Source organism: Sarcophilus harrisii, chromosome 5 (genome assembly GCF_902635505.1).
Source record: "Sarcophilus harrisii chromosome 5, mSarHar1.11, whole genome shotgun sequence".
NCBI classification, from domain to species: Eukaryota; Metazoa; Chordata; class Mammalia; order Dasyuromorphia; family Dasyuridae; genus Sarcophilus; species Sarcophilus harrisii.
The window spans coordinates 184,177,497-184,205,317 of NC_045430.1; the positions used below are offsets into that span (position 1 = coordinate 184,177,497).

The window sequence follows — 27,821 nt, forward strand, 5'->3', positions numbered from 1 at the left end:
GACAAGGCAATTTTGACTTTTTTTTGTGGAATTATCACATCACAAGCTAATATTTCTCCAGTTTTTTAGTTCTGTCTTATTTATCTGAAAAGTATCTTGTAATTGTGTTCATATAGTGCCTGCTTTTGTCTTGGCAAATAAATTCCTAGGTATTTTATATCACTGAATTTTTTTTCCCCTGTTTAAAAATAAATTGATTTGTGTGATAGGCACTTAGATCAGACTTTCAGCAAGTCTAGTCACATGCCACACTTGGCTTGGAGGTGGCTAGTTTATGAATAAAATGTATGTACCACTACAGCATTCTACCTCCAGATCCTTGAGCTAACATTTGCCCAGTTTACTTGGTTTGACCTTCTCTACTCCCATATTGTACTCAAGACCATTCATGAACCTTTTATGTTTGTATCCTTCAGTTGTGGACTGACCTCTGGATATAAATTCATACAGGGCCTTGGCATCTGACTGGCTAAAATGCTTTATAGATGCTGCTCTCTATAATAATTGGAAATATAGTCAGCAACACTTTTATCATGTGCATTTTTGCTTTCACAGAGGTAGGTCTAGAAGTACAAAGCAAGTTTCATTTCTTGGGTAACAAATCATAGTATCTAAAATCTTTATTCAATGTGTGGATAAATTGATATCTAGGTATACTCTATATAAATACTCTATAATAAAAGTAAAAAAAAACTTTTTTTTCTAGATGCTTTCACTTCAGAGACAAATTTGGATTTCAGAAGTGGGTTGACTCGAGTGAGCCAGCATGATATAGAGCAGGTAAGGTACATTCCATAAGATACTCAAATTGGAAAGAGACTAAATCATTTTAAGTGGGCTGACAGCATACTTAAATTTTAGGTACTTACTAATTTTTTATGACTTGCTTGAAAACTGGTCTTTGATGACAAAACAGTAATACTATAGTTGTTTTATAAGAACAACAATATTATGTATTCTTTGCTTAATTTTAGATATGCCATATAAATATATAAGAAGCAATCTGGCTTAATGAAAAAAAGACTGACAGTGAAATTTGGAAGAGTGGGTTTAAAAGTTTTATCTTAGAAATATACTAGTTTTATCTCGGGCAAGTCACACAGGCAAGACACTCCACACATATCTCACACATGCGTGTTTTTGCATACACACTCAATTGTTGAATGAGATAGTATTATTGCAGTTCAAGATCAAGAGGAAGTGACCAAGCTTTGTACTCATGTCTTAGTTCTTAGATCTTAGTGTCTTAGATCTTTCCCTTTCTAGTCCTTGCTCTATATTTCTCAGTTGCCTAAATAAGGAATAAATATAAATAAGCATTGAATTTGTAATCAATACTTAAAGCAGTCTTAATAAACAAATAAATACATATGTTTGATTTGCTGTGCCTTATTTGTGGACATCTATACATATGACAAATTGGTCTTTTGTGCACGTAGCTCCCTGAAAAGTTAGATAAAATTGGTGACAATGACTAGCATTGCAGATAGTGGACTGAGCTGGCTTGGGAGTCAGGAAAATGTGGTTAAATCCGACCTGGCATATATTTCCCAATGGCCATTGACAAATCACTTACTTTACAAATCACTTAACTGACCCAGGCAAATAAACCAGTCTGCTAATGTCAGATGTACTTAAAATGTTCCCAAACTGATATAATCAGAGATCTAGACAGTAATACACATTATATGTAATTGATGGATGTTAAAAATAGTTGATATCCACTTTCCAATCCAAACTCCCCACCCCATCCCCCAACCCTATCATATTAATTATTGGGTAGAAAATGTGGGATATGAATGTGAATGTAAAAAACTTGATATATACAAAAGAACCAAATTGGTCTAGAAATTTCTGAGCTGTATTAAATTGTGAAATGCCCTTTACATTGCCATTTTAAGAAATGCCCTCTTCATTTCTTCTAGCTTCAGATTGAAGCCATCAATGTCTTTGGTGAATCACTGCAAAAGAAGCTTCTGGATATTGAAGGATTATACTCCAAAGTTCGATCCCGCTATTGTTTCATACAAGCACTTGTCAGGCGCATCCGTGGTTTATTAAGGCTGTCAAGAGCCTGAAAGACTCTTTGTATTCCTTTCTTACTGAACAGATGGAATGGGGGGACATTCTTAATTTCAGTTTTATAGACCAGTTTATTTCTAAATTATGGCCAAAAAATATTTTCATACTTTTTTTCTTATACAAAAAGGTTTTCTGCATAATTCCCACCTTGATTACCCATCAGTAAAAATAAAAATTAAAAGAATAAAGTTTTTTTTTTAACAAATGGACCTTACATCTTTTGAAAAATGATCTAATGAATGATATCCTTAGGAGGTGGGAAGGTTGGGAGGGGTAGACAAAAAAAAAAAATTCTATATGTAAACAAAGTGTATTGTTGAAACTTTGGGTTTTCCTTCATCCCAGTAAAGCTATCGTTCTACTGTTTTCCATGTTCATTTTTATCCTCGGGAGTAGGAATATGGATAAATAGCCATACTATTTTATAAATTAGGCCTGTCTGCTACAAAAATATAAAACCACTCTTTTCCAGTAATATTTTGTGGGCTGAAAGTATATATTGTTATGCATATAACTAGAGAAATAAGTATTTGACATTCGTTTTTCAAAACTCTTCTTGAAATTTCCCAAATTAACTATATTTTGTCATATATAATTAACTTGATAGAAATAACCAGTTTCACATCACTTCTTTATATCTGCTCATACTTTGTCTAGTAAAAGTGCTTCTTCATTTCAATCTCTCTGTTCTGGTCTAATATTTCAGAAATACTGCTGAGAAGAAGCAATAGCTCCTTCTAAACTCAGGTAAGCAAAGAAAATGAAAACTTTGCTTCCAGTGTTACAAATTTTCAGATAATTCAGAAGGCTTAAAATAACTTCAGCAGATACTTAGCAAAATGCCTTTGTTTCTCTCAAATGATATTTTGGAATTATTTTGGATGCCCAGAAAGGCTGGTAAGATTTAGAAAGGAGGGAGAACTTCCAGATAACAACACCACAAAGGACAAAGGTGGTGAGGCATGTTAAGTGTCACTGAATAGACTTGTTTGTCTAGACCTAGAGGATTCTGTGAAGGGTAAAATTGGACAAGTAGTGGCTTACTCCATGACTCACCCAGCGCAGGACGAAGCTGTATAAGAAGTACCTGGAGAAGGGAGAGAGGCATCCTGATGTGGCAAGTTTGGAAATTCTGGTTTCAAGTCCTGTCCCTGACAAAAATTTCCCAATAGCAGAGAAATAACAAATAGCAGAGAAAGCAGATGACTGCTTTGCTCCCATGCCTTTGATTTTGAATTGTATTTTTAATTTAGCTTCCATTTGAGCTTTTCAATTCAGTTCTCTGAGTACAACAGATATGAGGCAAGGGTCAAGAACATTATCCAAGTTAAAGGCATGGAGCAGGTAAAATTGAGAGAAAATAACAGTAACCACAGTAGACTGTGGCAATTTTGGTGGCACATCAAGCTATAAATACATGCTTCAGTGTATCAGATATCAGAAGTGGGCTAAATTCTTGTTTCTCATACATGGTTTGAAAAGGCAAGGAAGAGTGGAACTATTTTGTATATAAATTTCAGAAAAAGAATGGACCAAAAAAGTCTTGATGATAACTTCACGTATGCGATAGAATTTATTTCCTACTGATGCTGGATAAATGAAGTACTTGTTTTGTATATTATCAATCAATTGCTTATTGTAATTTTTGTCACTTTTAAGTTCATTTTTTCAGGCAAAACCATACAAAGGTTAATTTCCTGGGTTTGTAATTTTGTTTTAAGTACTTGAGGACCACTGGTGAGGTACTTGAGGACCATTGTTAGCTTCTCTTCTGTGGAATCTTTAGACCTGATCATCTATCTGTCTCAACCAGTTTTATTTGGAAACCCAACTCCTAATAATGACAGCCTGAATAACTTGGTACACTCACCATTGGGGAGGAAGAAGCTAACCCTATTATATATAAAGTAAGTTTGAGTTTGCATGAGAAGGTCTGTTCTTCATTCTGCATTAACTTTTCTCCATTGTTTTATATAAATAGATGTTCTAAAATTGTTTAAGTTATTGAATATCAGCAAATAAAATTTCATTTTCTCTAATGCCTCATGGCATTCTGGACGTGACCTGGGTTCTTGAAAGGCATGTTAGCCAGAATTTGGTAGATATTTCCAAAATGGGAAAGGGCATTAAATGGAAAGGGGTGGGTAGAGGGACCATTTTTATGGATGATATCATAAGTGATTTTTCTTTAGTATGACAAGTATTAAGTAGCGGAGGTAGATTTGAATTCTGGACCTCATACTTCACTAGAGCAGCTGCATGCCATGGTCATTAGAGTAGAGCACTTGGAATCAGGAAGACCTGAGTTCATATTGTGCCTTGGACATTCCCTACTATATGACTCTATATGTCATATATATGACTATATGACTCTATATTAAGTCCCTTAACTATTTATGTTTCAGTTTCCTCTGATGTAAAATGGGGATAATATTTTCAGTGTTGTTATAAAGATAAATGAATTAAAATGTAAAATATTTTTGAAAATCTTATAAATGTTAGAAATTATCAATTACCAGAGGGTGGATACCAGAAGATTGGTTTTTTTGTTTTTGTTTTTGTCCATAACAATTCATTTAAATATATGCTGGGCTTTAAGGAGACAAAGATAATCATTGCAATAACTTCCTGATTAGGTTTGATCTCAGTTCTCATTCCATTCTTAATACCACTCTCAAGTATTCTAAAGCACAAGTTCTCTACCTTATCATTTTCTTGCTTAGAAAGCTCTATTAAAGTAAACATCTTACTTCCAGATGTTTACTGTTTTTTTGTGTCATTGACCCTTTTGGCAATCTGATGAATCTTATGGATCCCTTGTCAAAATAACATTTTTAGAAACATAAAAACCATGGGATTACAAAGGAACCCAATTATATTGAAGTTCATGAATCCCAAGTAAAGAACCTCAGCCTGGGATACGATAGAAACAAGAATCAGAAGGATCTTTAGAAGCTAGTGATTTTTTAAAAAAATATTTTAATATTAGTAGTATTTTTCCAAATACCTGTATAGTTTTTTTAAATAGAGTTTTCAATATTCACTCCTGCAAAAAACCTTGTGTTCGAAATTTTTCCCTCCCTCTACCTTAACCTCCTCTTCTAGATAGCAAGTAATCCAATATATGTTAAACATGTGCAATTCTATACATATTTCCACATTCCATATGGGTATCCACTCAATTTCCAGTTCCAGTAGAGACACTGCTGGATCAAAGAGTATGCACTCTTGATAGCCCTTTGGCCATAGTTCCATAATGCAATCAAAATGATTGGATTAGTTCACAATTCCACCAATGTATTAATGTCCCAATTTTCCTACATCCCCTTTTCCTGTCATTTTAGTTGATCTGAGAGGTGTGTAGTGGTTGTCTTAATTTGCATTTCTCTGATTAATAGTTAGAGCACCTTTTAATATGACAAAATGGTTTTAATTTGTTAAATTATTCATATCGTAAGTGATTTTTCAAGTATTAAGTGGCAGAGGTAGGTTTGAATTCTGGACCTCATACTTTAAATCCAGTGCCCTTGTCTCTCTTGCCTGCCTCCCTTAGCTTGTTCTTTGAAGCTTCATTCATTACAACTCCTGCTGATCTTTTAGGCTTAGTGCACATGATTTCGGCTTCATGAATTCTGTCTTCTGTGCAGACTGACTGGTTTGCTGTTCCTGTACATAACATTATCTCTTGCTTCTTTGGCTTTGTATTAAATTGTACTACATCATACATGTCTGCCTTCAGTCTTCTGTGAGTTATTTCAAAGCTTAGAATATGTCTGTTTAACACAAACCCCTCCCTCCAAAAGAAATTACCTTTTATCACTTCACACACACATGTGCATATATGTATTTGTATATACACACATATACATATGTATGCCCATGTGTTGTCATTTGTCTGTGCCCACGATTTTCCCTGTTGTAATATAAATTCCGGCAAGTCATGGGCTGTGGTGTTCTCTTCTTTAAAATATAATGGTTCTCTCTGGGAGCAGGTTTCTTGGGGAGGTTTTCTGAAGGTAGCCTTAGTTTCAGTTAAAAGTAATAATCACTCCAAACGCAGCCAGGTGATAAAAGTTCAAACGTGTTTTTTTTTTTCTCCTTCCAAAATAGCCCGGTTAGTTTTTCTTAGAGGCCTATCTTTCTACTTGGTTCCAAGAGCTCTTGCAGTTGTCATTTGCCTCTGCTTTCTTCAGCCTCCAGCCAGCACAAAGATGGAAGATGGAATGAATCTCTTGCCTGGAGCTGGGCAGCTTTCTGGAGAGCTTTTCAGACCAGCCTTGGTCTCAGTGGGGGAAGTGCCCAAGCCCAACCACCACGGTGGTGTGAGATGGGATGAATGAATCTGGCTGCACCTCTGAAACTGGGTTTCTCCTGAACTGCCCTGACTGACTCACTGAAGCTCTATTTATTCTGGGTGTAAATGGTTGACTCCTCCTCCGAGAATGGGATTGTGGGATCCAAGAGTGGGATTATGGGTTTCCTCCCAGAGTGCTCTCTGGCCCTAGGAGCTTCTTGCTTATATGAGCTCTCTAAAGGTGTAAACACATTGTTTCTATCAGTTCCACTTAGTACCTTGTTTCTTCTGGCCCATAACATCTTGTAAGATCAGATCAATCATACTGAGCCATGCAATATTAGATAATTATTGTCTCTATCAACTCTATCAGCACTTTGTAAGGATTCCAACAATGGGCTTATATTTTTTTGGCATTTGTGTTCCCAGCACCCAGCACAGTGTCTGACAACAAGCTTAAGAAATGCCTCTCAACTGAGAAACAGACTGTGCTTTTTAAAAGTTTAATTCAAATGGAGTTCAAGGAAGAATTTAATAAATGTAAGGAGAAGCTTCTGGAAAACATGTATATCACTGGGTCAGAGAACTACTACAAACAGAAGGATCCCTGGGGGCCACATAACAGCTTAGTTTTAAAATGTAATGTTATTTATTTTTATCTTTTATTTTTAAAATTTCCCAATTGTTTTAATCTGGGTTTGCTGGGGTTTCCTATGGGTGTGTGTATGTGTGTGTGTTTTGATTCCTCTGCTTTTGAGGGTTAGAATCATCTTCAGGAGCACTCACAGTGGTTTATCCCCTATCTTTTGAAATATATTGACTTGTTATAATATGCTTTATCCTGATTACTGATTTATTTGACAGTTGGCAGTTGTTTTAAAGACTTTTAAAGATTCATTAATCAGACTAGCATTTTATTTTGCAGAAAATAGCTCTAGACATATTATCATCTCTCTGGCTCAGTTATCTCTTGTTAAATGAAAGGCTTAGTTAGATAATGTCCCAAATCCTCTAAAAGTGTGTAATTCTAATATCTTTTCACAATTTAACAGGAACTTGCAGTTTTAGTAAATTACCACTAGATGGTGCTGTTGCTCACTTGGGTAGATCAGCAATTATTTCTATTGAATCATGATTTCAGAATCCCTAGACATTGCATCATATACAACTAACAAGAAAGTCATAGAATTTCAGACTTGAGTGGAATTTAAGATTTTATCAAGTTTGTAATACTGGTGACCTAGTTTAACTTACAGTTCTCTTTAATGACAATTAAACGACAATTCTCTGCTTGCAGGACTATATCTACTTATAGTATGTAGTGGGTAGTTTCCATTATTAACTGCTATTTTCTCTTCACTGATGATATTTAGGGTCTTCAGGATTTAACTTAATACTGATGCTTATTAGTCTCTGCGATTGATCAGTACTCCAGAAAAAGAGAATGACTAATTGTCTCATCTTGCTCTCCTGTTTCCTTTTCTCTTTTTTTTCTTTTTTTTTCCTTTTCTCCTTTTTCCTGTTTTCTGTTCCAATGAAAACATGCAAACCATTTCAAAATCATTTCAGCTTTAAATGAACCTTTTGTTCTTAAGTAGGTCTTTTGTTCAAGTGGACTTTATAGATTTTATTTATAGATTTAATTTATAGATTTATTCAGTGTCACAATTGAATAATTTTGTGAAAACTTTACCAATACAAAATTTCAGCACACCTCTCAGTCCGGTCCCTATGTTTTTTTGTTGTTTAGTGTGAGATAGCCCAATGTCTCAACTTAATGTACTACAATTAACAAGTTTCCTGGGCAGGAAATAAGCATTTATTAAATAAGCATTTATTAAATGTCTACTCTGTGCCAAATGCTTGCATAGCATCTCATTTGATTTACCATTGCTGATAACAAGTTTTACAACCTGAAATCTTGGGTTAACCCTGAGTTACTTGGGGGCATAGAGAGGACCATAGCATCGATATATGTAAAAGGTGTTATTTAAACCCGGACCTTTTTGATTCTGAAACCTAGCTCTCGATCCTCTATGCCCCATTACTTAATTGAAACAAAGTTAATAAGTTCTCTGTGCATTCATATTGGTTCCTTTTTCCAGTTATTTTTTTCTCTTCTTGGGAATCGTTTTCCTTTAGGTATTTGCAAACTTATTCTTCACAGTCCCGTGAGACCCTTCTTCTGAACCCTTTGATAAATGCTCACTACAAATCTAGAGTACTTGTAGGGGGAGAGGCTGTTGGGAGGGAGATGCAACAAGACTTGACAATTGATTCTTAAGGAAGGCAAAGGTCAAATTATTAGCACATACCAATCCCAACGCCAGGGAAGTTACCTTTTGATGCTAGGCGAGTCATCACCTCTGCCCTTGGAAATTTTTTATCTATGAAATGAGGGGAAGAGAATGGAATTCAGAAGTCGGCAAACTACTATGGACTTTCGCACGTCAAAGAAGCATCCTTACACTATCATATGGAGTTTTGTCGCACTTAAACTTTGAGAAAGTTATGGGTCAGGGAAGCCCTCATCCCTTGTGGCATCTCAGTGTGCCTCTCCTTCCGCAGCCCGCCCATGGCCGAGAGGCTCCTTTTGGGGTCCTCCTCGCCATCCTTCCCATTTTTAATCCATGATTCTGTGCTTTATGTACAGAGTGAGAGCGGAAAACCGCACTACCTACTCGGAGATACCGTGACCCTTTGATCGGATGGTGGGAGCAAATCACAGCCTTAGTTGGGCGCTTAATCCAACCGAGTTGCAAGCTCGACCCTTCCCCACCTAGAGGCGGAGCCTTTCCTGTTCAAAACTCTAGGCGGGAGGGGGAGGGCGGGGCTAGGCAACCTATAACACGCGTGTGTGCGCTCGTGACCCGGAAGCAAACTCCTTTCCTCTTTTCCCTATCCTTCACTTCCGCTAACCCCTCTCTCAGAGGGAGGTTTAGAGCTTATTGGTTCGGGCTCTTACTTCAACTGCTGCCGTTGCCGCTGTCGCCTCCTCCTCCGTCACCATGATTCAGTTTTTGGTGAGTGTCGGCCTCGCGCGGCCTTTTCTGCTTCCACTCCAGCCTTGGAGATGAGGCGGGCAAGCGAAGTGATCGGGATAATTAGGGGGGAGCCGGCCGATAGGCATCGGAGTCCCCCCGCGGGGCGGAGCCAAGGGGGGCGGGGCCGGCGGTGAGCCTTTGGACCCTCCCCCCCCCCCCCGCGGTGTTCCCAAACTGGCTCTCGGGCCTACGGCCCCTGAAGTGCACGTTTCGGGTTCCGACTGCCACGTCCCCCTTCTGAATCCTCGGTTTTGGAAGATGACTTCTACGTTGCCTTTTGTCCGTGCCTCGTTTGTAGCGTGTAACCGTTCCTCCCGTTCCGTAAGCATCCCGAGGCCGCCGCCCGATCTGATCGCGGCCCGGTGCGGAGCTTGGCCCGAGAGGGCTGAAGGAAAGCCACGTTTCCTCTCGCAGCCCGCTGTGATTTAAAAGCCTGCCGCCGTGTCCCTGCTGCTTTTTTTGGGGGGGGGGCGGGGGGGAGAGTAAGGCAATCCCAACTTGTTAGCCAAGCGGGCTGTTTTGTGACAGAAAATAATCTCGAAATAAAGTGGCATTAAATACGTAAATAAGGAAGGGAGTGAATCGAGGCTTGCAGGTATTGGTGTATTTGCAAAGGACTTTACGGCTTCCAGATTTTGAAGAACGCCGATCGGGCTGTGAACAGCTGGAACAGTTCCGACTGTTGTACCCAACTTTACAAAGTGCTCCTTGGGAGTGCCATTCATAACTGCAATATTCGTCATAAGCCTTTTTTTTTTTTTTTTCAAACTACAGTTCTGTATCGAACTTGATTGATTTCTCCCTTTTCAAGGAAGTAGTACGTTTAGTGGGACTTGTCCATAAATTTCTACGGCAAATCGTGGGTTAAGATGATTTGTAATTCTGGATTCTTTTTTTTTTATATATTTTGAAAATAAGCTTGTGCCTTTTTTTTTTTTTTTGGCTGAGGCTATTGAGGTTAAGTGACTTGCCAAGGGCCACACAGCCAGGACGTGAGTGTTAAGTGACTGAGGCTGGTGCTCTATCCACTGCACCACCCAGCTGCCCCTGCCATATTGTTTTTATGTCGTGTTCATTTTCTGACCTTTTCTTCCACTGAACCTTACCGTATAACCAAGTTTGACACACCAGTATCGGTATGCAGAAGCCATAGTTTACCTAAAATTTTGTTTTAATTTTTTCTGGTTATACATGTACATTTTTTTTTTTAAATAATACACTTCTTTACGAATCATGCTGGGAGAGAAAAATCAGCAAAATGGGAAAACCATGAGGGGAAAAAAAGCCCAGTAGACCAAAAAAAAAAAAAAAAGTTAAAACATATCATGTGTTGATTTACATTTAGTGTCTATAATTCTCCCTCTGGATGCAAATGGTATTTTCCATCCGAAATTTATTGGGATTGCTGAACTCCTGAGAAGAATTTTTTGTAGTTGATCACTGCACAATCTTGCTATTATTGTGAACAATATATCTTGGTTCTGCTTTTAACTTGGCATCAGTTCATGTAAATCTTCACAGGTCTTTCAAAAATCAGCTTGTTCATTATTTTTTATAGAGCACTAAGCCATCTACCATAACTTAGTCAGTCATTCCCCAATTGATGAGCAGCCACTCCTTTTCCAATTTTTTTCCACCACAAAAAGGGCTGCTACAAATATTTTTGCACATGTGGGGCCCTTGGGATACAGTGGCACTGTTGGATCATAGTGTACACAATTTTAGGCTTTAATATTTTTAAAGTGGCACCAATTTAACTTTATGAATGTAAATCAGCAAGTTTTAGGGGTTTACTGCAATGATGTACCATCTACTGGCAAGGAGCATGCATTCTCATAGGGAAGAGAAGTATTTTTATGTAAATATATACGGCATATAAGTGAATTAATACATAAAAACCAGCTAAATACAAGGTCCTCTGGAAAAGAGAACATTTGGGAAGGGATCAGATTATGTTTTAGCCAAAGTAAAGCTTAGTAAACCTTGACTTTTAAACCTTGACTGTAACTGTTGGTAGTTCTGAGTAGCTAGATAAGCCTGAGAAAGCCTGAAACACTGATAAGAATAATTATAGGCAAACTGGAAAAGGAACTAATTTGGAATCTGTTCAGCCTTCAGTAAGCCTTTTATTTTTAAGTAGTCTTTTTGTTCTAGTGGACTTTCTATTACAATCCCACCTTACTGTATCCTGTATACTGTATGTAGGAGGTGCAGAAGTACTATTTTAAAAAGGTATTTGCAGATGAGAAATCTGAGGCTGGGCGGTCAAGTTATTACCTAGAGTTGTTACAATCGGAAAGTTTCTGAGATGAGTTAACCCCAAACTACAAATCTAGCTTTAAATAGGACTTGGAGCTATCATGTGCATATGAGAGTGGAGGTAAGGAGCAAGTGATTAGAAATGTGTTGGTAGAATGGGCAGGATTCGGAGGGTGAAATTGAGCCAAGAGTTGATTGAGGTTGGGAAATAAGAAAGCTCATTAATGGTTGCTGGTTTCTTGGCAAAGTAGTAGGCAAGATTATCTGACTACAGACCAGCCACCAGATTAAATAACATTCTATGTAACATTTTCTACTTAAAAACTTTCAGTGCCTCCCCATTTTTCTAGCTTCTTTGGGGGGGTGATTAATTTCTCAAATTTTGCTTATCTGGAGGTGTTGGTAATCTGAGCCAACAAGGGAAAGGCCTAGTTTACATCCAAAGTTTCTTTCCCCAAGAGAATCTTGAAATTTTAGGGTGGGGAAGTACGAGTCATGGCAGCTGACTTGGAGATAATGTAGGCAAAGCTTTTCAAAAGATCCTGATGTACTAGTTTAGAGTTGAAAGTAGGGCTGAGTAGGACACTCTTTGACTACATTGTTGTTTGTCCTTCATTCTAGAAAAGGACCATGGTATTAGGGAGGGGAGATGCCTTGATGAATTGGATTTAAGAAAGAGGGCTGTGCAAGGTCACTGACCTCATTTGTTCAACTAGAGCCACCTAGTTATCAGTGGCCAGAAGAGATCAGAAAAATTGGAGATGAGCCTCCTGAGTAATAATAGAGATGACTGTATACACACTGAAGCCATACTTCTCCCAGATTGAAAGACTTTATATGACAAAAACCAGATATCTGTCTAAATAACTATAAGCAACCTAGAAATACTTATTCCTGAATACATGGATACCTGGTGTTAGAAAAGTTTTTCTAACTTTTGTCACATCAAAATTTGGTGTTGGTAAAATTTCTGGGGTGTAAAGTATGTTAGAAACTGAAGTGTGAATATTTTTTCAGTTTTGGTATTTAGACTGCCTTTTAGGTCCTCAATTATTTAGTCTTGGCAACCTAAGAAACAAACAAAAAATCCTAATTGCTGTTTTGTCTCTCTTACATATATGCAGTGATAATAGCAGAATGATTCCCCCCCTCTCCTCTCCTTCCCAATAAAAAGCAGGGACAAAGAGTACTAAGAATTGTACAGAGTCTAGGCAGTGAGTAATAATGGGTTCAGTTATTTCTCTAAAGTGTGGTCCATGTCTAATGACCACTGAGTATACACACCACTAGAGTAATAGAATTATATCAGTTTGGATGTTCTTGCTATAAACAAAGCTAGGAGATAAAAGGAAATTGTAGCTAAATGGAAAAATGGCTCACAGGCTGTTTTTGGAGAGACGAATTAAGAAGTTGACAGAGTTAGTTTTAGAGTTGGCATGTCCAAATGAAGCAATAATTTCTATTTCAGTAAATCTGAAGAAGTGGAGTGCTTGGGAAACAGTAACATTAATTGTAGACAAATTGAGAGATTACCTAGAGTTGTTACAGTCGGAAAGTTTATGAAAGGAGTTAACCCCAAACTACAAATCTAGCTTTCTCCATTATGCCATCTAGCTACCAGCCTTTTTTTGGCTACTGTGTGGAGAATGATCTGAATGGAAAGAGATTGGAAACGGGGAGATCAATTAGAGTATTATGATTATTATAACAATGCCAATCTCTCAATTTGTGAAAAGATGACATTGGTCATCATGCACCCCTGTACCTGTTTTTCTATCTCTACAGTAGCTTTATGAGAATGATCTGCTCATGTATTGAGGGGGGCCTCCTTGATGAAGGGAGGAGAGGCAGGATTTTGAAGACAGTTGTCTGTGGCCTACCACATCTTGGCAGTGGAGCTGATCAGGAGGTGCAGAAGCCTTGTGTTTATTGATAGGGCATTCAAATGGGTAAAGAAGGTGTTTTTCATGCTTATGTTGCGACTATAGAAAGAGTTCTTGATTGTTAAAATGAAACAGTGGGAAAACATACTTGCCAAGGATTTTTAATTTTGTCCTGGAAGATGTCAGTATAGGGGTTCGAGCCAGAGAGAAGTGGGAATGGTGTAGGGGTTCCATGTGTTTGTTCAGATTTTCCAGATTCTCCTGTTTGTAAATAGCATTGTGTCGATTGCTTTAGAGTCCTAAAATATTGCAGAGCCTAATTGAAATCCGGAATCAATTAAGAATTTGGTCCAATTCCCCAGGAGGGGAAAAAGGATGCTTCTTGTCCAGATATATGTGCACATATATGCAAATATATAATTGCATGACTATGCATGCAACATTCTTTACCTTTCTAATACAAAGAGCTATATTTATTTTTTTCTGAGACCAAATTCCCAAATTCCTTAATCATTGTTCTTAAAAACTTAAAGCTTTTACATCAGCAAACAGACTAGGTTGTTTCCAAGACCTCCGCCCTGGGGGAGAAGTTTGTTTCACCTTGAATTCCCTTTTTCCCTTCCAGAATCCAAAGAGTCTATGAACTTCCAAGCCCATTTTGTGCCTTCAGAGAAGGCCTAGATATTCCATTTAAACTTTTCTTTAAATGTTAGCACACTGCTCTTCTAGATGTTTTTTAACTTTCCAAACTTTCAAATCCTTTTTATTTTATTTATTTATTTTTCATTTATTTATTTATTTCATTTATTTATTTTTTAATTTCTTCCATTCTCTCACTTTTTCTCAGGCTACTGCAGTCAGCCAGAGAAACACACACACACACACACACACACACACACACTTGATATTTTCTAAGCCTGAAACACAGAGGCTGAATTCTTATCTTTTACAAACTTGCTAACTTTTAACACAGACAAACACAGACACACATGGAGCTCCATTTTACTAAGCACAGTTGCAACGGTGTACTTAAAATTTTTTTCAACCAACAAAACAAGACAAATCACACAGAACATAGAACAGTTACAACATTAAACATATTAACACCCAAAGGATATTTTCCAGCGTCCCAGAAAATACCCGTTTCAGAACTTTACCCAGAATAACCAGAACCAGAACCAGATGGGTACGCCAAAAGGCACTCAGACAGACTTAACTCTCCCAAATGCCCAATCAGTATCATTGTCCAGCTGAAGAACCGCTTCCTTCAAGTCAGCGGAGCTAAAGGCTCTCACTTGGGGAAGCTGAAGAAAAGCCATTGAAGCTTTGGGAGGAGGGTCATACAGAAGAATCCTTTTCATTGTTTTTGGGAGCCTAATTTGAGCCTAGAATTGGTGTGCTTAAGGGCACCTTTTAAGAAAGAGGCGTTGTCCTGAATTACATAAAAATCATTAAAGCAATCTACAACTCTTTTTCACCTTTTCTCATCAATGGTTCCTTCCTGCGGAATCATGGGCAGACATCTTCTAAAAACTTAAAAATTTTACAAATTCATTTTTTCTTAACCTTTACTCTACGCGTCCTTAATAAATCCTTGAAATCCTCAAACTAATCTATCATATACACTAATTTCTTCTATTGGTATCGAAACCTCTTACCACACCCAGGTCTCTGTTCCTCGGGGCAGGTGGACCCGTGGCGACCTTATTCTCTAAATTCTCCAAATTCTCCGGGACTGCGCAATCTTCTTATTGAGAGGTTCGATCTAGCAATGGCTGCTCCTTTCTCCAAAATCTTCCAGGCCCCAAGTATGGGCGCCATTTGCCTCGGCCCACGAGGCAGAATGTGTGGACCCTGGAAGAAAAGAGATAAGGGCAAGAGAGAGGGGACGGGCAAAATGGAGGCAAGTCAAATCATTCTGATCAAGCCTCATTTTAATGGGTGCAATAGTACAGATATATATAGCAGTAGAAAAGAAGGCAGGGTTGTTCAAACACAGTACAGGGTGGGGGTCCATGACAAAGGGTTGGTATCCCGCCCAAGGATGGACTGCTCAGATGTTTCTGGTGGCAGGAAGCTCTATGATGTGATTAGGGGATGCCTAGATATCTGCCTATTCAAAGTTAGGATGTGATTAGGAGATTCCTATTCAGGAAGTCTTTGATATAATGTGATTAGGAGATTCAACCTATTCAAGGTTGGCCTTATGTGGCTGTAGTTTAGTGCAGGCTCCCCACAAAAATCGACCAGTAATTTTGTTATTGTTGTTATGTCAAAGAAACTGCACTATAATTAAATAATCAACCTCTGATTTATCTAATTAACAACTCTTATTTTACCCTCAACCCCCAATCATTTCAGATGTATGGCATTGAGAAAAAGTAATTGACAGTGATAACACTGAGGGAGAATGAACAGATTAGAATTAAAATGAAGAAGGAACAGGTTTGCTATAGAGAGTATTAACAATATTGCGGAATTCAAGGAGGAAAACTGAAAAAAAGGGCAGTTGATTGAATAATTAAGAACTTTTTTGGAGACCTTGGGTTCAGCAATTTTCGTAGAGTGGGGAGAAAAACCAGATTGTGAGGGCCATGACATAATAAGTGGCGGGGAGTGGGGGGGGGGGGAAGTACACTAGTGAATTTATGCTTCTCTTTCTTGAACTTGAGCAGCAAAAAGAAGAAAAGGACGAAAGAAGATTTTTCAGGATGTAGAGATCTGAACATTTTTGTAGGCAAATGGGAAGGAGCTAGGCAGTAGAGAGCAAAGATAGGTGTGAGAGTAGCTAGGTCTCAGGAGATGGGATCAGAGACTTGTGATGAGGTTAGTTTTGGCAAGGAAATTAAGTTTGAGTTCACACTTTAACACTGATGTGAAGATAGGATGTCATTTCATTGAATGTTTTTAGAATAATAACTGCACTTTATTCCTGGGAAGATGTTATAGTATTTTAGTGTTAAACTTTGTTGAATGCTTTTTCTCATAAGTGGAAAGAAAATGTCAACATTCTTACAACTTTTAATTTTAAAAAGTTTTGTAATAAATTTGTGTAAACACAGATAAGGAATAAATTTTTAAGAATATTTTATATATACACATATGTGTAATCTGAACAATTTAAAGAAAATAATTTAAATGTTAACAAAAAAATTTACTGTCCCCTATTGATCTGTCCATTTATTTAAGTCTTGTTTTTATATAGTTGTATTAAGTGTATATACTCTAATTCTGCTTTTTAGACTTAAATTGCACTGAATGCACTGAATATGTAAAATATAAGAGCTTATCTTTCTACATTCCTTTATAATCTTTATTTGTAACAACACAATAATACTCAATTACATTGTTATGCCATATTTTATTTGGTCATTTCCCAAATCTTTGGATTTATAAGTTGCTTCCAGTTTGTTTTTTACAAAAAACAAAAAACAAAGCATCACAAATAATTTTGTGTAGTTATAGTTCCTTCTCTTTTTTATAAAAAAATATCAGTAGGTACCTACTGCTGGGATCATTGCATCAAGAGGTATACATCAGTTTTGTAACTCTATTGTGTATTGCCAAATTTCTTCAAAAAAAGAAATCAATTAATATCAACTTTGAATCAAATGGGTTAATATTTTTACAGTGATGAATGTGTGGTACCTGTCACTTAGTGTGTGCTGTGTAAATACTTGTTACTATCCTTTCCCTTTTCACATCTGTAACTCTATTCCATTTTTTTCCTTCAGCTAGGATTTACTCTTGGCAATGTGGTCGGGATGTATCTGGCGCAGAACTATGATGTAAGTGACTATCATCCAAGACCTTTTTGTTTCTGTTGAAATGTTTTATAGTGATTGACATTAATTGTGGGTGCTTTTCTTGCCAGAATTGAATCCCAGTAAAAATAAGGAGCAGTTTCTCCTTAAATATTTAAAAGATGATGCATGAGGGTTAAATCTTGGAGTAAGTCCAGCATTTAGTAGCTATTTTTTCATCACACTCATAGACTCAAAGTGTTATTTCTGCCCCAAGTCACCACAAGAGGGCAACTTGTTAAATTGAGAGCAATCTCCCAGTGATTTTATGCTGTAATTTGTTAGCCCTAAGCTCATACTTTCTCATTTAATTGGGAGTCTTCAAGTAGAAAGGGCATAAAAAGACTTTTAGCAGATAATTTTTGTTTCCTGTTATTTCCATTTGTAGAGAGAAATTGGTTAATTACAGTAACAGAATTTACCAATAATTTTAAAGACTAATTTTTAAAGTATAGTTTCTGCAAATTTTTTTAGATTTCTTCAGAACTGTCTAAGGAAGCAAGATTCTTTCACGGATAGAGTACTGAATTGGGGAGCTCAAATTTGGGACTTAAAGATTTACCGGCTCTGTGAACCTTGGGAAAGTAACAGTCTTTTGTCAAATGGAGATTTTAACAGCCTCTGCCTTACAGGATTGTTGATGGAGATTCAGAGGAAATTTCATACATACAACATATGCATCTGTGTTGTGTGTGTGTGTGTGGGTGGTTTTGTAAATCTTAAATCATAAAAATGTTAGCTATCATAATTATCATCCTTCTCATTAGGAGATGTTATTAAGCTTTTACTGATGGAAAAGGAAGTTTATTTTCCTAGAATCACAAAAATGAATCATTGATAAAAGATTAGAACCTCTTAGTATATCTGAAATTCAGGATGAAGGTGGAAATGAATCTCTGAAAAGGTTTTCAGAGGAGAGAAGAATGTTTTTGCTTTAAAGAATGATAGATAAAGAACACAGGATAGTTTGCCTCTCAGACCTGTGGAAGAGGAAGGAATTTATGACCAAAGGAGAATTAGAGATCATTATTGTTCACAAAATAGAAAATTTTGATTATATCAGATTGAAAAGTTTTTGTACAAACAAAACTAATGCAGACAAGATTAGAAGGGAAACAATAAACTGGGAAAACAGTTTTACAGTCAAAGGTTCTGATAAAGGCCTCATTTCCAAAATATGTAGAGAATTGACTCTAATTTATAAGAAATCAAGCCGTTCGCCAATTGATAAATGGTCAAAGGATATGAACAGACAATTCTCAGATGAAGAAATTGAAACTATTTCTAGCCATATGAAAAGATGCTCCAAGTCATTATTAATCGGAGAAATACAAATTAAGACAACTCTTGAGATACCATTACACACCTGTTAGATGGGCTAGAATGATGGGGAAAAATAATGCAGAATATTGGAGGGGATGTGGGAAAACTGGGACACCGATAACTTTGTTGGTGGAATTGTGAATACATCCAACCATTCTTGAGAGCAATTTGGAACTATGTTCAAAAAGTTATCAAACTGTGCATACCCTTTGATCCAGCAGTGTTATTACAGGGCTTATATCTTATGGCTTTTTCAGAGATTTTAAGAGATTTTAAAGAAGGGAAAGGAACTTGTATGTGCCAAAATGTTTGTGGCAGCCCTCTTTGTAGTGGCCAGAAACTGGAAACTAAGTGGATGCCCATCAATTGGATAATGGCTGAATAAAATGTGGTACGTGGATATTATGGAATATTATTGGTCTGTAAGAAATGACCAGCAGGATGATTTCAGAAAGGCCTGGAGAGACTTACATGAACTGATGCTGAGTGAAATGGGCAGGACCAGGAGATCATTATATACTTAAACAACAATATTATATGATGATCAATTCTGATAGACCTGGCCATCTTCAACAATGAGATGAACCAAATCAGTTCCAATAGAGCCATAATGAATTGAACCAGCTACACCCACCGAAAGAACTCTGGGAGATGAATATGAACCACTACATAGAATTCCCAATCCTTCTGTTTTTGTCCACCTGCATTTTTGATTTCCTTCACAGGCTAATTGTACACTATTTCAAAGTTCGATTCTTTTTGTACAGCAAAATAACTGCATGGACATGTATACATATATTGTATTTAACTTATACTTTAACATATTTAACATGTATTGGTCAACCTGCCATCTGGGGGAAGGAGGGGAAAAGTTGGAACAAAAGGTTTTGCAATTGTCAATGCTGAAAAATTACCCATGCATATATCTTATAAATAAGAAACTATAATAATTTAAAAAAAGGAAAGAAAATATATTTTAAAAAAAAGAATGATAGATAAAATGATGTTAATCTTCAAGACTCAGATTTTTAATATGCTAAAGAGCATTTGCAGTAGCAACCTCATTGGGATGATAAAATTTCCTAGTCATGGGTTTCATACATTCATAGAGTATTTGGAATGTGTGGTATAGTGGAAAATGAAAAATCTGTTTTCTAGGAAGTCTTTTCTTTTATCTTAATAACTTCTTGCACATTTAGCACTCAAATAACAGTATTAATAGTACTTTTTAGTCCAACAAGCAGTACTTTTGAGAACTCTTTTGGAAAGAAACATAAACTTGTGAAATTTATCTCATATATATTTATGAAAATTGCCTTTGCTGACAGTTGGGAAAGGGAGAGGGGAGAAGCTATTGGTCAGATGCAAAGTTAAAATCTATTTTTTTCTTTTCAAAGATTCCAAACTTGGCCAAAAAGCTTGAAGAGATTAAAAAAGATTTAGATGCCAAGAAGAAACCACCTAGCTCTTAATGCCAACTTGTAGTAATGTCGTCTGGATGCTTTCCTATTCGGCACTCCTATGCTGTCCTCCAGGACTGGATGACTTTCTTCCAAATGAGATACACTGAGATGCCTTTGAGCTAAAATACACCCATAACACCAAAAGTACCCTTTATTACTTCTCCTGGACTCTTCTGATCACTATACCTGCGTGGGAGATTCTGATACTTGCATCATGGTGCTTGACTAGGAAATGCTAGTTTTAATTAGTGGTCTCCCTTGTTACCTTTAAATTGTGAATTTTTAGTAATTTTTTAAGTTGCTTTTTATATGGCTGAACAGATGGCAGTAATGCTAATTCTTTGTCTACCACACTGGATGCTTTATAAGCATTTAGTGTTAAATAATATTGTTCCAAATCAATTAAAACTATTATAGAGCAACTAATTTTTGGTGAGTTCCATTTATTTTGTCATAGCACAGCATTTTTATAATTGTTTGTGTAACCAGTTAAATAATGAGCAAGTATATATATTTTTTTTTTATCAGACCTCTTAGTTGTCCAACAATATATGCTTTAGGGGGGAAAAGAAATGGGATGTTAAACTTGCTCTTGAGATTAGTCTCTTTGGAATGCTTTTTTCTATAATTAATGTACTTATTTTGTCCTATATTGCGTCTTAAATGTGATCATTCTCATTTAACTTTCTGTAATTGTGTATGAGTGAAAGGTTGTATATAAAGAAAATATTTCTTGCACCATATTTTTATGTTTATTTTAATTATTTCAAAAATATGTTCTTTGTGAAAAAATTGACTTATACAATTTTTGTTTTACAAATTCAGTCATATTCTGTCATTATGTTCATTTAGTTTTCTTTCATGACCCTTGCTGCTGGGGAGATAAACTACCAATCCACATACTAATTTAAAAGTATTGTATTTATAGAAAGCCAAAATTAAATATTTTCTGCTTTAGTGAGACTAACAGGATTTTTATTTAATTTTTTTTTCTTTTTAGCAACCACATTCATGGTAATGACAGAATGACATATTCAGATCATGTAGCAAACCTACAAATAGAAAGAACTAGTTTTTCATGCTTTTATACACACTTAGCATAACAGTATATTTTGTGATTATAAAGGGATTTTAAAAAACCCACCAGACCATAAATATCCAAAGTAATAGACTTCCAAATATCATCCCCTTGGGAAAACACACACTGTCCAAATAATGTTTTCGCTTCCTATTGCCCTGTAGTAAGTAAGAAGCCTGATGTGGGACTTGGTCTCTGGAGACCAGGGTTACAACTGTTTAGTGCCTTTGTGACCTTGGGCAAATAATATCTTTTTATAACCCTGTTTCTTTATCTTTAAAATGAAGTATAAAAGGAGAGAATCTCTAAGCTCTCTTTCCCAATTCTAAAATCTCTGCTAATTTGTTCCATCAAAATAGCTTATTTCTAAACTTATTTATAAATCTCACAAACTAGTCATTACTTTTTGGGGACTGGAGAAAGGGACAAGGAGGGGAAGAGATGTGTTTTGGCTAGCTAGGATTACTTTGAATTTGGGGCCAGCCTTATAGATTTCATCTGTTCTTTAGTCCTTTCACTCATGTCTGACTCTTCATGACCCCATTTTAGGATTTTCTTGGCAGAGATACTGGAGTGGTTTGCTATTTCCTTCTCCAGTTCATTTTACAGATGAGGAAACCGAAGTAGACAGGTTTAAATGACTTGCCCAGGGTCACACAGCTAGTAAGTATCTGAGACTGACATTTGAATTCAGGAAAAGGAATCCTCCAGACTCCAGGTCTGGCACCCTGTCCATTATATGTATATCTACAAATGGATATATATTACCTAGTTTGCAACTTAGATTGTTTAGAGTATTGCCTGGAACAGTGAGAAATTGATGACTTACTCCCTCAACCATTATATATCAGAGGTGAGTCTAATTATGGTCTTCCTGATTTTAAGGCTTCCTGTCTCTCCTAAGCTTTACTGCCTCTCACTAGCCAAAAGATGAGGATTTGAATCTTGCTTCTACCTCTTTAATTAGATGCTTTAGCAAGACTTTGAATCCTAGTTTCATCATCTGCAAAAGAGGGTAATGCTAATACATCTACCATATAAAGGGCTCTTGTGAGGATCAAGATCATATGGACATGGTGTACTTTTCTAAACTCTATGTAGAATGTGCATCCTGTTGAGTAATTTGGGAAACCTTGCTGTACTCACTGTACTTTTACATTATAAAGTAACAGAAAAACTTAAATGTTCTGCCAAAAAAAAAAAGGAGAGTTCATTCATAATTTCATTGGCTGAAATTACTAATGCTTTTAGCCAGTTATGATTTGGTGTTTTATTCTGCTGTGAACTTCAGGTCCCTGCTACTTGAGCAAAAAGAACAATTTTACTATCCCATTTCATTTTTTTCCGCCTAATTTATTCCCCTTCAATTTCCATTTGTATGAATGTAGGTAAAATAGAAGACATCTGTATATAAATATTTTAAAACATGTACACAGAGTATGTACACATTTATAGCACGTAGTGTTTTCATTTCCATTAAGCTAGGCCTCACCCTTTGGATAGTATTCCAATGATTATATTTCCCTTGTGATTTACCCCTTGTTCACTGTGCTCTGATTAGCCTAGGCTAAAGGAACATTACATCCTATACTGGAGGAAATTAACTTTCTCTTATGTTTCTTGTACTGTAATTTGTACATAGCACTTTTTTAAAATTATTGCTTCCTCCAGTATATTAACAATTCTAAGACTTATAAATTATATGAATTAACTGAGGCATGATTTATTTATCATAGATTTCAGTGGAAGATTCTGATCCATTTTTCCATTAAGAAAAAACAGCATCAATGAATAAATAATACAATTTAAAATCATTGTTTGTCTTTTGTTAATAATTGTCAAAGATTATTTAGCATTTCCAGGTTATTTTTTCAAAATTCATTTTTGTCAAGCATTTTTTGACATTCCTCCCTCTTGAATAGTAATTTAAAAAATAAAAATAAAATCATAAAAATATGCATAATCCACCAAAAAAATATACCACCTATAAAAATGTGTGTCTCATTCTGAATTTTTGAGTCCATCATTTTTATGGGCAGAGGAAATGACTCTCTGAATGCCTGGAACCAGATTAAACGATTGGGAAATGTCTAACAAAAATAATAAATAACAAAAATATGTTAATTTCTAAGTTAACATGTGGCCCAAAGACATTCATTCCTCTTTGATACCACTACTCTGGACAACAATGTAGCATTTTAGTCCTTGATTGACATGAACTGTTTTTCTCCCTCATTTCCTGGAATCTGGACTTGAGGAAGGGAATACACTGAGACTTATATAGATATTCAAGCATTCAAATGACATCTCTGAGTTTGAGAAACAACTGTGTAATCAATTGTCAAATGTTGTGTGCCTTCAGTCCTGTGGAGGAATATTAAGAACTGAAGAAATGTCATGGCAGAAAGCTGTGGAACTAGGAGTCAGGAGACTTTGGGATTAATGGTCTCGGCTCCACCACTCTCTTTCCTGTGACCTTAGGCATTGTCTTGCCATGAACCTCCATTTCCTTAGTTTTAAAATGAAGTTGAGAGAGAGGATGGTTTGATGTAAATGCACTGTAAAATGCATTTGGAATCGGGCAGACCTACCTTAGACACTATTACCCTGTAAAAATCACTTAAACTCTTAAGGCTTCTGTGTTTTCATCTGTGAAATAAAAGGGTTGCACTAAGTCCCTCAGTTCCTTAACAGGTCTACAATTCTTATGAGTCTAGAAAGAATAGCTCATCTTGGGAGGTTGGAAAGAAAGACATATCTATGGAAGGGCTGGGTGAGTGTTAATGTCTAGAAATTAATATTCATGTGGTGATGTGAAACTACATCTCAACACTGGAATAATGGAATAGGTAAATTTGTGTGCAGAACTAGGAGCCATGATTGATGTTAATGGCTTCAGGAAAGAGTTTTTCTGTTCCCACAGGCCTGGATTCTATTTTTCATATATATATATATATTTCCTGCCCCCTCCTGCTATCCCCAATTCAGATGATTTCTTCTAAATTTTTAAAATACTATATACTAAATACTAAAATACAATATGAAGTGATAATGTTAAGATTAGAAAAAGAATCTTTATAACCCAGAGAAGCTAAATAATTGATTTTATTTGTGTTCATGTGGGAAGGGTCAAACATGCTAACAAGGAATTTAAAGCTAATTAAAATAGATGCAGATGACTACAAGAGATTATTTCAAAGACATAAATAATTGACATCAGTGATCAGAAATATATGATGCTGGTGAACTATTGAAATAATGAGCATTCATTTAATCCTTGTAGAACATGATGGAAGAAGTAGGCTAGTTCTCATTGAGATGAAGAAAAGCTTGTATTCATTAGCTACAAACATTTACTGGATGCTTATTGAGCACAGGGTAATGTGCTAAATTACTAGGGAAAATAAAAAAGATCATTTTTGTCCCATAAGGCCTTCTAGTCTGCTAGTGATGACAATAATTCCTCAGTCTATTCTAAGGCTACTTAAACTGTGACCCCACATGGAGTCATGTAATTAATTGAACATGGGGGTTGTGAAATTATGATTTAATATCAGTAAAGTTTGATCAGTAAAGTTGATCAGTAAAGACCTATTTTATATACTGATATATAAGATTTCTTGGGTGAAAAGGTCACAAGTGGAAAAAGTTTTAAGAAGTCCTAGGGAAATGACAAAAACTTCATAGTTTCCTGTGGTCCCTTCTAGCTCTAGGGGAGGTTTGAGTAAAACAATGAATTTGGAAGCTTTACTGGCTTATGTATAGTTTTTATCCTTCTGATAAAATAATAATAAAAAGTTTTCCTTCTGTAGTCATTGAGAAGATATTTGTGGTAATGAAGCTAGAGACAACAGAGAGAGGGTGGTGCCAAACTCCTTGCTTTTTTCTCCTTGTCTTTTTTCTCTTTTCCATTTTGGCATAGTGGAAATGCTGGATTTAGACTCAGAAGCCCTATTTTCAAATTCTGTTAGTTTTGCTTGTGTAACTTTAGGAGAGTTTCTTTCTCTGGGCCTCAGTTTTTAATTTCCTTATCTGTAAAATAAGAAAGCCAGACTAAACCCTTCCCACCTCTAAATCTTATTAATTCTGAGCACTTCTATTGAGAAAGAATATCGTATAGGCCTATCTGAAAAGGAAAGCATTCTTTTTTTTCCTCTTAATGCTATTCCTACAGAGAAATGCTATGGATAACAAAGGTGATCCAGAGGTGGGGAGGTTCTGCTTGGCCGGAGTTAGGACAATGGAACATTTGGAATGAGTCTAAAGTTGCCTTTTAGGATCTAGGAGAAGCACCTGGATTGGTCAGCATTGTTTTATCTTCAGTACTTATCTATCTGGTAATTTGATTCCCTAACTCCTCCCCCCCATCCAAGGTGACATGCAATGCTACATGTGCTGCAAGTCAAGGGCTAAGTCAGCCCTTGCAGGCCAAGAGCTCAGCATCTGGGATGCACCAAGAGGCTGCTTTTAAAACACAGGGCAGGATTTGCACTGGAAAGACTAGGCCCTTTTCCTTAGATGTGCTGGCTTTGAAAAGTGAGAAATTCTTTTCTTCTACAAGGTCCTACATAAAACCACATCTCTGTTTTAAGAAAAATATCTAAAGCCAATGAATAGAAAGGAATGAGAAAAATTCAGAAGTCCTTTCTTAGTGACTCCTGTATGACAGACAGGAAAGAAGCCAATGGAAAATCACAATGTCTGTTCTTCCAGTTGCTGCATTTTCCCGTCGTGACTGGCCTTCACAGAGAGGAGGCCTTCAGGTTGTTTGGCTCCAGGGTTGTTGCACACGCCGGTCTCCTTAACTTGCTGTTTGGACTCTTCCCTGCACTCCTTGTCTTTGGTCCGCTGAGTCTGTCGGCAGGTGCTAGGCCTGATGGGTGGTGTTACTGACCTTAGCCCAGACTGGAAAGGTATCCAAATGGAAGAGGTTAATTCCCCAAGTGTTGATAGCCACCATGACAACCACCAATCCAATGATGTTGACACCTAAGCCAGCTTTCACCTGTACAGAATAAACCAATATATTGAAGTTACTTCCCATTGAGAGGGAATGAAGAGAGTGATAGGGAAGGAGTTGTATAATTCAATTCTACATCTTATCGCTGTTCCCCAAAGTTCTTGTTCCTCTGCTGTAGGTTCTAGTTTTGCCAGGTAATTACAGAAGGGTGAGAAAGGAAGGGAGATTTCTCAGGAGTTTAGAATGGGAGAGGGTGAGCAAAGCAGCTTCACCTGTTGTGCCACAGTTCCTTTATAATGTCCTGACCCACTTTCCCTAATTGTCCTATTCAGTTACTCTGCCTCAGGTTATAACCATTCCCTCTTAATGTTTGATGGATACAAGTCTTTATCCATTTTAGACATCATTAGAATATCAGGAGCCTTTCCAGTGCCTCCCTCCTAGGTGCTTGCCTCCATTAGATTCTTTCCTCATTATGTCATCATTTTTGTAATCCTATAAAAGAATCTTGTATCTGACATTTGAGTCTTTGAGAGGATAGTCTCATTCAGCCCTGGGACCAAACCATGGATCCATTTGATCCCAGTAAATCTCTCCCTTTAAATAAATTATTAAATACTCTGTAATCTCTATCTTGCTCAATTTCTCAGGCATTGCACACCTACTCTGTAGGTCTCCGTCCGTGGAGGTGGCCATTAGCTACTTTCTGCTTACCCCTTCCCACTGGAGATGAGCCCAGGAGGAAGGAGCAGCAGATTTCTTTTTCCAGGTGTATCTTCTCAGCAGCCCTTAGCCATACCATTTATGCCGTGGCCCTGAGTAGAACCATATGTAGGAAGAGTGTGGGAGATGTGATGGGAGCAGCATGTTCAGATGGAGCGATTAGTACAGTAAGCCTGATCGTTACCCCACCCAGGGGAGTTGCCAAGCATATAAAGAGTGTGTACAAAACAAATCTAGTCTGGCGTTTACTTGGAAAAACCGAGGGAAAAGTGTATGCTAGGAAATTTTTTCAAACATGACTCGGCAGAGGGGAAATGACTGGACTCTGGCCTGAGCTGGGAGATTATTAATCATTCCAATCCTTTGCTGTGCTTAGCATAAAGCCTGCTATTCAGATTCTAGGGCAATAAGGGCCCTTGCTTGGATACTAAGGTAGAATTCTGAAAAAGCAGGTGGTCAGTTTGAGAATACCATGTACCAGGCAATGAGGCGAGAGAAGAATTACCACTGGGTGTCCCTATCATTGAATATGTATAGGTAAAACAAATTATAGGAATAGAGACTGGTCCTATGCTTTTACTGATATAGGGAACTCCCTAATAAGGAAATTCCCTTTACCAAAGTAGATTATCTTCTTTGCAAATTGCAACCTTAGGAAGGAGTTACCTAAGGAGTTATCTAAAGAATCCAGAGTGACTTCCTGAGGGTCACACTAATAAATATCAGAGATGGGATTAAGTCTTACTAGTTTCTAGGAAAGCTCACTCTACCATGCAGACTTACACATTTGTGTAGTATTTTTTTTTTTTTAAATTTAGGAAGCTTTCATTTTCTTTGTCTTGTTTCATCCTCACAAGAACAGGTGGTAGATTCAACTTAATCAAATACATATTAACTTCTAGGTTATGG

General features: G+C 36.8%; 3 protein-coding genes across 7 annotated transcripts in view; 2 read left to right on the forward strand and 1 right to left on the reverse strand.

Annotated features, from left to right (window-relative positions):
- Positions 1-2,291, forward strand: part of NUP205 (nucleoporin 205) — a 98,681-nt gene extending 96,390 nt beyond the window's left edge. For both annotated transcript variants that reach the window (XM_031939122.1, XM_003771633.4), the window contains exons 42-43: positions 707-780; positions 1,926-2,291. In XM_031939122.1, coding sequence (XP_031794982.1) covers positions 707-780; positions 1,926-2,078 — 227 coding nt within the window. In that variant the 3' untranslated portion in view covers positions 2,079-2,291. The remainder of the gene's footprint in view (positions 1-706; positions 781-1,925) is intronic.
- A 6,972-nt stretch (positions 2,292-9,263) lies between these two features.
- On the forward strand, positions 9,264-21,276 carry STMP1 (short transmembrane mitochondrial protein 1). The gene is made up of 3 exons (XM_003771634.3): positions 9,264-9,399; positions 17,297-17,350; positions 20,086-21,276. The coding sequence occupies exons 1-3, from the start codon at positions 9,385-9,387 to the stop codon at positions 20,158-20,160; spliced, it is 144 nt and encodes a 47-aa protein (XP_003771682.1). The 5' UTR covers positions 9,264-9,384; the 3' UTR covers positions 20,161-21,276.
- Positions 21,277-24,316: 3,040 nt separating this feature from the next.
- SLC13A4 (solute carrier family 13 member 4) overlaps positions 24,317-27,821 on the reverse strand; it is a 61,062-nt gene continuing 57,557 nt past the window's right edge. For all 4 annotated transcript variants that reach the window (XM_031939124.1, XM_031939126.1, XM_031939125.1 and 1 more), the window contains one exon: positions 24,317-26,234. In XM_031939124.1, coding sequence (XP_031794984.1) covers positions 26,097-26,234 — 138 coding nt within the window. In that variant the 3' untranslated portion in view covers positions 24,317-26,096. The remainder of the gene's footprint in view (positions 26,235-27,821) is intronic.

Coding starts and splice junctions, on each gene's coding strand:
- STMP1 (XM_003771634.3), top strand. Junction 17,351..20,085: donor ATCTGGCGCAGAACTATGAT/GTAAGTGACTAT, acceptor TTCTTTTCAAAG/ATTCCAAACTTGGCCAAAAA.